Source organism: Saccostrea cucullata, unplaced genomic scaffold, assembly GCF_032062105.1.
Source record: "Saccostrea cucullata isolate Sc308-1 unplaced genomic scaffold, CSIRO_AGI_Scuc_v1 ctg7826, whole genome shotgun sequence".
Classification (NCBI taxonomy): domain Eukaryota; kingdom Metazoa; phylum Mollusca; class Bivalvia; order Ostreida; family Ostreidae; genus Saccostrea; species Saccostrea cuccullata.
Window position 1 is genome coordinate 1 of NW_026926994.1, and position 11402 is coordinate 11402.

General features: G+C 32.4%; 1 protein-coding gene across 1 annotated transcript; it reads left to right on the forward strand.

The window, feature by feature from the left end:
• The first annotated feature begins 3365 nt into the window (after positions 1-3365).
• On the forward strand, positions 3366-10073 carry LOC134273183 (proteasome assembly chaperone 2-like). The gene is made up of 7 exons (XM_062755363.1): positions 3366-3510; positions 6497-6668; positions 6917-6975; positions 7109-7227; positions 7738-7917; positions 8186-8306; positions 9954-10073. Exons 1-7 carry the CDS (start codon positions 3451-3453, stop codon positions 10065-10067), a joined length of 825 nt encoding a protein of 274 aa, XP_062611347.1. The 5' UTR covers positions 3366-3450; the 3' UTR covers positions 10068-10073.
• The last annotated feature ends 1329 nt before the right edge of the window (positions 10074-11402 follow it).

An 11402-nucleotide genomic window follows, 5' to 3' on the forward strand; every position in this document is an offset into this window, starting at 1 on the left:
ACTTTGGGCCCAATCCATGATGTTTTTGTGTAAAATTTAAATTTTTCTTAGGAAAACTTTCCTGACAATGCCAATAATGAGGTATTGTGACGTATAATGTTTTGTGACTATGATGTCATAATAGATACACTGGTATTCTAAATATAACCTGTATATTTTTTTTTTTAATTTTCGGAGACTATAATTTTTAAGTTATGTTACATATATATAAAATACATGGTTACTGTCTTGAAATATAAGCGATATTTGGGCGAGGGTAAGAAAACGTGATAGAGGGCGAGGCTTATCATGTATTTTGTTTATCCTGCAACATATTCTTTACATTTGAACGTCCAAAACTAGCTATTTTCGACAGATTTAGGCACATCTCTTCAGTTGAAACTATGACGCTACAGGCGTAAACATTGCATTATACATGACGTCGGAATACATGCACGAGGCTTTATTAGGGCAGTGACCGGATAAAGCTTTGGTTTATTAGGTTACCTTTATTAGGTCAATGCAAGGGGTAGTTGCAGGATAAAAACTTAAATGAAAACGAAAATGTAAAATAAAAAAAAATCATATTAAAAATTTTATAATTAAAAATATCCGCTTACTATGGAATGCCATATACATGTACGACAGCCAACTGCTGACTGCTTACTGCCAACTGTCAGCTGCTTACTGCTAATTGCCACACATATTTTAATAAATTTTATTTTTATATTTATATTTATGTTAATTTTTCAACAAAAAAAAAAAAAACAAAAAACAAAAACAAACAAACAAAACAACAACAGGCGCGGATCTAGAACATTTTTTCCAAGAGGGTCACTCATATAAAAAAAAATTCAACCCAGAAATTTCTTGACAAGAAAAAAAACACGTAAAGTCCTTTCCTTAATGTGAAAATTTAAATGCCCCCCCCCCTCCCCAGTCTACCCCCAAGATATTTGCATGTGAAACATTATAACACACAGAGAAATACATCTTTAATTTGAGGAAATTTTTAACTATAAAATATAATGGAAAATATAAATTTATTTTCAAAACATCATTATCTGCGTAACGACAAATCTTTTTTTTTATTTTCTCTCTTCAAAGGTTTTGTTGTCTCCGGGGGTGGGGGTGGGAGGGATGGGGTGGGGTGGGTGTGTTACTTCTTTTAAGATTAAAAGCAGATAATAGTCATTTTATTACCTATTTCAAATAAGAAAATAAAAATAAACAATGTACTTTATCAATGGCATACACTGTATATTGAATATTACATAAATTAAAACATAATGGTCATTAAGTCAATTCAATTTTACCAGGGTGACCTCTGGGAAAAAATGTCCTGGATCCGCGCCTGTTTTCTTTTTTTTTTTTTGTTTTTTTTTTTTTTTTTGTTTGTTTGTTTGTTTTTTTTTTTTTTGAAAATTCATATACATGTAAATATCAATATAAATATAAAATTTATTCAAATATGTGTGGCAGTTGGCGGTAAGCAGCTGACAGTTGGCAGTAAGCAGTCAGCAGTTGGCAGTAAGCAGTTGGCTGTCGTATATGGCATTCTATAGCTTACAGGTTTGTGAAGATGTTCCGTGAAAGACTTTGAGGCTACCATTTGTTTTATCTATCTATGTATCTTTTTTTTTTTAATTTAACTGTGACAGTCACTTTTTTATATATAGATGCACGAAGAAATACAGTGAAATCGCCAATTCCGGGTCACGTCAGGGTGTTTCGTTGATAGTTTGCAAATCTGTTCAATTTATATTTTATGCAATATATGTATTGAAAGAACAAATAGTGAGTCATCCAAACACCTTTTCGTTTTCAAAGTAGCTACACGGGAACAATATTTACTAGGGTATTTCAGCAAGGCCTAGCTTCCCCAGTTACGAATCATTTTCTCCATTTCCGGGTCAGGTGACTTCACGGTCGTGTAATATTCATGGAACGTTTTGGAACACGATTTTTATTATGTTGAAACATAAAACAATTCATGCAGCTTGGAAAAAAGTAAAACAATCACAGAAATATGTTTAAATTATTTTTAAAACAATTACAACAAAACAAATTGCAGTATGCAAAATGTAAAAAAATGTATTAGGATTAGAATAATACAATTAAATTCATTTATTTAAAAGATGCATTTGAAGGGTTAACTCGATTTTATTTTTTAGAAAAAATATTTTCCAGTTAGAATGCTTTTGATAATCAAGGTAAATACATGGTTGTCGATTGGTTTTGTACATAGAATTTTGAGCTGTTCATGCCATGAGATTGCGTGACCCGCAATTGGAGAAACTACTACAGTTTGATTTAATAATCATTATAATTTTATTTGAGCAGCGATCATTATGATTGATTTCTGAGTTAAAACTAAATGCATTTGCCATACTTTCGAGCTCTTATTATTTTATCTAGAACTTTTATATCAGCCTTTCTGCAGCGAACAAAAACGAAAGTAGCCCGTCACCGCAGCAGAAACATCCAAGTCTTTAATGAGTGCGTTTCAGAATTTTGATTGTCGGATGCTCTCTTAAAGTTGATATTCAAAATTTTGTAATTAATTACAGACAGAAAGACCATTCTTCACGACCAGCGTATTCATTAAGTTTTTTGCGCTTAAATTTTAACACTAGGCATAAAATACACGCGAGTGACCCGGAATAGGAGACGACCCGGAATATTGGCGACTCCACTGTATCATGTTCTGATTTCAAATTTTGCATCTTATCCACTCTCTCTCTACTTCATATATAAAAATATTTTTATATATGAAGTAGAGAACAGAGTGGATAAGATGCCCCTGTGTTCTGATACAATATATTTTATTATCGACCTTTAAACATCGACCTTATTAAATTTTTCATCTACATTAAAAAATGGCCCTATGCGGTATAATAAATTACATTATTCATCAAAAAACATAGCAAACTTCAAATAGATTTATGGATAAATAAACAAATTATAATGTACTGTATAATTTTAAGTGTATTTTTATTAATATTATACCGAATAGGGCCATTCTTTAAACGTGAGAAAAAGTACAATCTGCTTGCATATAACGACATATAGATGTGTTTGAAGGGGAAATTTTATATTTTTGAGATATTTTACACTCTTACATTTTTTTTCATTAAAAAAAAGGGGGGGGTATTATCCATACTTCATGTGCCTGTGCTTGAGATCACATCATTCACATGCAGGGTACATGCACAGGTAAAATTCAACATGGACTTTTCTTTTTCTATTTTACTCATTTTGACCAAAAATTTTACAAACATTAACATTGTCTAAAAACTTCACTGATATATATGTTTTTCTAAAGTTTTCCCCAAGTTTTTTTTTAAGTTTACGAATAACTTTTTGTAACACTTCTCCATAGCAAACAAAATGGCGGCCTCCATGAGTAAACATATTTTTTGTATCGTGTGAGCGTTTATATTATTTTATTCTCATTCGAAGTCATACAAAATGTTTATACCAGTAGACAAAAAGAATCCACGGTCATTTGAAGGATATACCTTAATCTTGGTAAGAAATATGCTTTTTTAAATGCTGGAATATTGTGAAGGCGATCTAGTCGGTACATGTAACCACAAGGACCACGAGATAGGACACTCTAGCGATAAAATTATATTGTCTTACTGATCCATTTGTGTTTAGTGTATGCCTTGAGATACACTAAGATTACTTTTATTTTAGGATAGTTGCAGATCTGTAGCTCCCTGCTCTGAAAAAAAAAATATGGATGGACAACTATCTATCCCATTTTTTTTTAAAGAGAGCTACAGCTAGCCTGTGTGAACTGTAGCTCTCTGAAAAAAATATATTGACAGACTAGAGAGCTACAGTGTCATCCATTGAAAAAACTGTATATTTATTGCGTACAAAAAGTTGCACTTAGTTCAGGATTAATTCTAATAAATTCTTACCCTTGAAGGTGAAAAAGATAGATTAAAAAAAAAATTCCTTACTCCTCTATCCGTTTATGAAGTGCTCTCATAGTTCAGTTGACATCTGCATGAAGTGCGTTGCACTGAATTATCTTGCAAACCAAAATGACAGTATAAATAGAAGAAATTTTCGATGATCTCAATTTCAGGGCCAGGAGGGCTATTAGCATCATGCAGTTATAAGGAATGTTTTGTTGTGGAAACAGTGAAAGATTATGTTAAGAACAAAGGGTTAGTAATATTTTGAGATGACAGTTTGAAAACATGGAGAGATAACTTGAGAAACATCACACTTTTTTGTGCACAATAAATATACAGTTTTTTCAATGAGTGGCACTGTAGCTCATCGGTCTGTCTGACAGACTCTGTCAAAATATTTTTTCAGAGAGCTACAGTTCTTCAGCTAGGAGAGCCACAGATCTGCAGCTAATTTCAGGGCCTTAAAGTTAAACATCATTTTTTTTTTTTTTTTTTTTAGAAATTAATGAATAGGCCCAGTCCATTGAAAGACTACATATATATATATATATATATATATATATATATATATATATATATATATATATATATATATATATATATATATATATATATATATATATATATATATATATATATATATATATATAAGCTATTAAAAGCTACCGTATGAATTTAAACTTACTCCAGTTGCTAATTTTACCCACTGGTACTACATGTATTTGCTTTACCTGCATTTTGTTGTGTACTACAAAAACAACACAATATGATTAGTGCCAGATTGTACATAATACAATCACACTAAAGATGAATGTGACAATATTTGAGCCCAAAATTTATTACTTTCTGACAGACTTGATATGTTGACAGTGCAATCACCAGGGCAATTTTAGACACCTATTTAGCTTTATCTTAGATCAGCTGAAACTCTACGTCACATGACTTCATATGCATATTACATGTTACCAAAACAAAGTCTGATCAGGGGTATTTTTAACCACAAATGTTTAATCTACTTTTTATCTGCTTTACATTTATATCAATTAAATCAAGGTGAATTTAATTTTTTTTGTTGAGTTTCATATTACTGCAAGAACGTAGTTTGCAGCGAGATGCATTTCACTATTACACTAAAGGACCATAGGTAACTGCAGAAAAAAATCATTTGGATCAATGTGCAATTTAAATCTAAAGAACGAGGGCGCATTTGATTGGCATTCGGCAGGAATCTGGGCGTAATTGAAAAGTGAAAATTTGATCAACACATGTGTTTTATATGTGTTTCACATGAAATTTTATAATTTTTTTTATTTATCGGGTTTCTGTGCGACAGGAAAGGAAAATATTTTCCCGAAATTGAGCTTTGATTTACTGAAAAATAACTTGAAAATTGGCCAGACCAGACATTTGGTACAAAATGGTAAATTTTTAAACACGTTATTCTAAAATTTTTCTATCTCTGGGTCTTCTCTCCATGATTTTGAAATGTTATTTGTGTGTATTTTATTTCAAAGAAACAAATACACATTTTTAAAAAAGGGAGAGAAGACCCAGAGACCACGAAAAATGTACTTTTCCCCCAAAAATCCAAATGTGTTAATGTGGTGCTTCTTTGTCCTTTTTAAATCATCTGAATACATGTAGAGGTGATAGCTCAGTAAGTAGAGGTACCTGTTCAGTGCGCTCGAAGCGAAAAGTTTTTGGTTCGAGCCTGGCATGGGACGTTAATTTTTGTCATGCAAACAACCATTTATTTTGTCAGTTTCGTTTTATGTCCTGATGTATTAAAATTTTGAATTAGATAAATTTTGGTTCAGTTTGGTTCTCGAGCGAAATCAATTCGAATCTTCTATTCTATAATGTACATGTATACATATATGCATCTATGCATTAAATATTTTAGATGTTTATTTTTTGTGAAACATTACTATGTTATAGTATCCCTTTAATTAGGAAAAACGGGTATAGATGTTACAATATCACATGGTCTTTCAAACTAACTAAAAAAAATCTATGGACGTGTTTGTAAAATCTGACCAGCTATATTCAGTCAACCAAATCATGGACATTTAAACCATAAACTTTTCGTACAAATGATTCCTGCAGATCACATGCCAAATGCGCCAATCTTCTTTTTTCTCTTAACCCAGGTATTGCTTTAAGAGTTCACACTCATAGTGATGATGGATGATAAGGCTGCTCGCTATTAATTTTGCATCAATACATAATGCTCTACACTTTCAATTAATTTTTGGTAGTTAAGAATCAAAAACAAGTATAAAAAGTCACACAAATCTTTATCAGTTTTAAAACAACATCATGCTTTCTTAAAAAAAAAAATGTTTTTATGATGGTTTTCAGTGATTTTGTCTCAATTCTTCAATCTTGCAAAGTTTTTTTTTTATAAATTAACACCCTAACACACTGTCAGAATGTTAAATACATGTAATGACAAATTGTGATACATAACGGTCAATTTCTTTTTCCTCCATCTTTCATGTGCCTCCACCTGCTGAAATTGATATTACACAGAGTTACATAAATTTCCTTACTAGCCTTTTATTTACTTGGATTATTTATTGTAGCCAGCAGTATCAGTGGGAAATGTAGGACAACTAGCAGCTGACTTGTTGATTTCCACCATGTGGCTGGACAAATGTGGCTTCATCTATCATGACAGTATCCTGCCCTTGGTTGGAAATGATCCTTTTGCCCATCCAGAAGCAGATGTCTGCAAAGTTGTTACTGCATGTGAGGGTAAGACTTTGGGGGAAAATATAGAATTAAAATAAATTAGTACCCTCTCTCTGAAATAATAAAAATAAAAACCAGTGGAAAATTTTCAACTGTTAATTTATGGGAAAAAATTGATAAATATAAAGTTTGCAATAGAAAAAAATGTAACCCCCAACAATTATCCCCCTTCCTCCCCCAAAAATATTGTAATATAAAAAAGACACATGTAACTTTTACTGGGAATATATGATCCCTATTTTTTATTGTAGTGTATGAAAGTAAACTAGATCAGCTGGTTGTTATTCAACAGAGGGCTCCCTTTGTAAAGGTATGCTTTTATCATATATTAAAGAAGAAAAGATACACGTACCTCCATACTACCAAGCCATCTCAGAAGGCTGTTTGTTAATGTTAAATTTCCTCAAATAAAGTACACTGTATTCATTTTTCTTCCACTTCAGGGAAAGATGCCAAGTTTTCGACGCTGGTTGATAAGTTGGATTAAGGAAAATAAGTTTGAGAAGGTCGTCATTCTCAGCAGCATGCATGCACATGAACGACTTGATGTTCAGTTACAAGGGTATAACACAGTATTAATTCATGTTAACTGAAGAAAAAAGCAAAACTTGTAGAAAAGTATTATCTGTCAAAGGTTTAGGTTCTGCAAAAGGGAGATAACAGGATATAGTCAAATGATAAAACATGAGAATCACCCTCAGCTCAGTAATTTTGATTTTTTTTAAAAGATTGATAGGAATTTTCTAACTGATGATGTAGATTAAAATAAAATTTATGCGAACTTTATCACTTTGAAATAAAATTTTACTTTAATTAACATTTTGTAAATGAAACAAAGATTCACATATTTCATGCAATTCATGCATGCAATATTGTGAAAAGTTTAATTTTCTAGAGTGGCTTGTATTGATACTTATATATATCATATAATGGTAAACTTAAAACCCTATAAAAATGATTTTAGTTTGTAGTTTGTTTATCAATAATTATGTTGTCAGAAGTACCCAATTCATTCATTGTTGAAAAACACTAAAAATGATCCTGATAGCAGTAACATTAATTACAATTTCAGGTCCCAATTTAGGTATGTAGCCACCTCTGATATAGAAGACAAACACAAAGAAAGGTTTTGTCACGAGGCTCTACAGTGGAAACCTTTAGAACAAAGACCCTGTTTGACTGAGTCTGGAAAGACAGAGGATTCCCTCTATCTCCCTGGGGGTGGCATTGCCAGAACCCTGTTTGATGAATGGCAAGTAAAATTTACTCCTTTATCCAAATTGCAAAAAAAACAACGGGTATAAGAAAATCTGTGGAAGGTTTTATATGTATTTTTTCACTGAATGATTTAGAGATCCGTGGATATTGGCCTGGATAGCTCAGTTGGTAGAGCACCTGACTGGAGATGCAGGGGTCCCAGGTTCAATTCCAGGTCCAGCGGTACATTTTCTCCCTTCCCGTTACAATAATATGCCTTATTTCAAAAAAAGATCTTCATTACACAAGCATTTTTCTTGCAGTTCTAAGGAGAGTATACCTGCTGTTGTCCTCCTTGTGTTTTGTGCAGAAGGAGACAATGCTCAGGATGCTGTTAGATTAGCTTACAACCTCAACCTGTGGCTAGATTTCATTGATTTTAAGGTAAATTTCTATATGAAAATTACGAGGGGCATTTCAAAAGTTCTGGCAACTGTTTAATAAAAGATTAACCGTTTTACGGAAATTATTGAGTTTAATATCATTTGAAAGATCAGAAAAATATAAACATATTGTGACGTCACTTTATAATTTTTGTGACGTAATAACTCCGAAAATGACGTCAGAATATAGGATACTTAGCATACTGACCATAAAAATGACGTAACAAAAGACACAATTTGATCAAATAAAAATTTTCAAGACAACTTTTGCTCATTACTCGGTCGCAAGTTAACGGAGGCAAATACCAGTTGGCGGAATGTTCATATAGACCACAATCTATCATATGGTATTTTATTTTGGAGATCTTCTTGTTCTGAAATGGTTTTAGCGAGTGTCAAACTTGGCATGGTTTTATCGAATCTCGCTCAAACTTTTGCGTAAAAGAGACCTAAATGTGAGAAAAAGACAAAGTTGACAATCAAAGAAAAATAGGCGATCGTGTTACAAAATTCGATGGCATAAATTCGTCAGGTGTTTTTACCAGATTGGTGGGATCGATGAAGGCTCAAGAGAAGTTAAGTTTAGTGTGCCCCATATTTTCTCGTAAAATCCAAAATGGCGGCAGCGCAGTTGAAACCCCACCGTACCTCCACATATTCACAAATTTTAATGCATGGAAAATAAATAAGACTTTACATGTCTGAGTAACTTATATTCATTTTTTGGATTCAAAAGTCAAAAGCAGTAGCGAGTTTTGGGGTGCCGAAGTTGAATTTATATGAAAAAATACGCATAGAATTAAGTCGGGGACAAGATTTAGTACATTTTATTCTTAAACGGTAAGAGTCCTGTTACTCAAAATATACGTGATGAAAACTGCATTAATATACTTCAATTTAATACAGAACATGTTTTATTTCAAACAATGGAGAGCTATATAAAAGACCGAAAATCCAGCCGTATCATGTAAATAAAAATCTTAAATGAATGTCTATGATAGCATAACGGACATAAACCGTGCTCGTAAACAAACCATACAATGAATAATGGAATTGCTGATAAACAGTATCATAGTCCTACTCTATCTCTTAGCAAATTAAAATTTTCTTTGAAATATTTTTTCAAATAAGCCTTTGACAGAACTTTTACAATCGTCTCATGTCGATAAAAACGCGACATTACAGTATGCTTAACTTTCTATATTCTGACGTCATTTTCGGAGTTATTACGTCATAAAAATTATAAAGTAACATCACAATATGTGTATATTTTTCTGCTCTTTCCAATGATGTCAAACTCAATAATTTACGTAAAACGGTTAATCTTTTATTAAACAGTTGCCAGAACTTTTGAAATGCCCCTCGTATATGGCTTTTCTTTGTGGTTATATCATAAGGATTGGTATTTGTCCATCTATTAACGGACTTGTATGGAAAAAAGTTTCTCTTCCTTTGGCCCAGTGTCTTACTGTCTTTCATACATGTTCTCAAAGAGTGTCTTAAGGGAAAAGTGGACACAGTGAATTGAAGAAGTTTATAATTTCAAAAGTCAAGAAATGTAATTGTAACATGTTTTTAATCCAATGATTTGAACCAGTTGGATGGATGTAAGCAAAAGATTTACAACGTTAATTTTCCATATTTGCAGCCCAAATATGATTTGGATGGAAAGACCATTATAAAGCCTGCCTCCACATGGAAAATTCCTTCATCTTGGAGACTTTTGTTTGGGACAGCTGTGGATCAAACTTTATTTCACTAATTTTAAGAGAGAGAGAGATAGAGAGAGAGAGAGAGAGAGAGAGAGAGAGAGATCCTTTAAAAATGACAATTGTACACTGCTGCCACAGCATTTTTCACCAGATTTTATCTTTCCAGTCAAAATGCACTGATGGCATTTTTATCTCAGCATAATACATGTATTTGCAATTACTGCCATCTGCTCATATTTTGTTTACTGGTATGTGATATTAATCACCAACAAATGCCACTTTTATTATTTAAAATCACTGGCGGATTTAGAGGGGGGCCCAGGGGGCCTGGGCCCCCCCTTTTGAGTCTTCAAAAATACACAATATTTGATAAATCAATGTTTTTTGGTGTGACTGTGGGCCCCTACCCTGACTTCAGACTGGTCAGCCCCCCTTTTCAAAATTTCTGGATCCGCCACTGAAAATCACTTGTTTTTGAATTGCATTCTTTAATCTTTTCAACATTATAAAAAACCTGGTTTGTACAATTTTTTGTATATAAAGTTTTTATCACTAAATATATTTTGTGTTGTATATTTTTTGTGGATTTTAAAAAGACGATTGAATATTGATCCACAAGCGATGTGAGAGATTACCAGACACATTCTTGTAATACAGATCTTGACTTCAACATCTGAGATGGAGAGGAGAAATCCAATTCATGTTTATATTTGTAAAAGAAAAATGTCAAGGTTACAGTGACGATCAGATGTCTTTTCTTGAAAGTTTTGTTGAAAATAAATTCACTTAATGATCCCATCGTCCCAAGCCATGGGTTTTGTGTCCATTCTATTCCCACAATGTGGGAATAGAGTGGCTTGTGATGATGTAATGATCTACAATAATGATTATGTGTTTGGTCAAAATAACTGATTTCAAATGAACAAAGCTGTCAAATCATAAAATTTAATATCGTGAGGAGGAGAGAGTCTGCTTTGCCCACTGCCACTGGATATTTTCATTTTGATTACTTTATGAATGATTTAGATCGTAAGACATACGTTATCAAAGAAAAAAGACAGTGACAGCACAGATGCTTGTTTCACACAGTACGTTAGTTTTCTATTTAATTGTATAGTAGAAAACTAGCATTCTATATGAAACAAGTGCTTGTGAGTGACGATACAAGAGGGCAAAGAGGCCCAAGGTCCTTGACTTGCTCTCCTAATAAACTTTATCCTAGAATTTCAAAAAAAAAAAAAAAAAAAAAAGCCAATAACCCAAGAAGCATCAACTGACAAAGTTTGATGATAATAAGTATCTTATTTGAGGTATTTATATGTAGATATTTTGTACCTTTGGTTTTATTTAATTTAGCTGAATTCTAATAACACATAATGATTTAA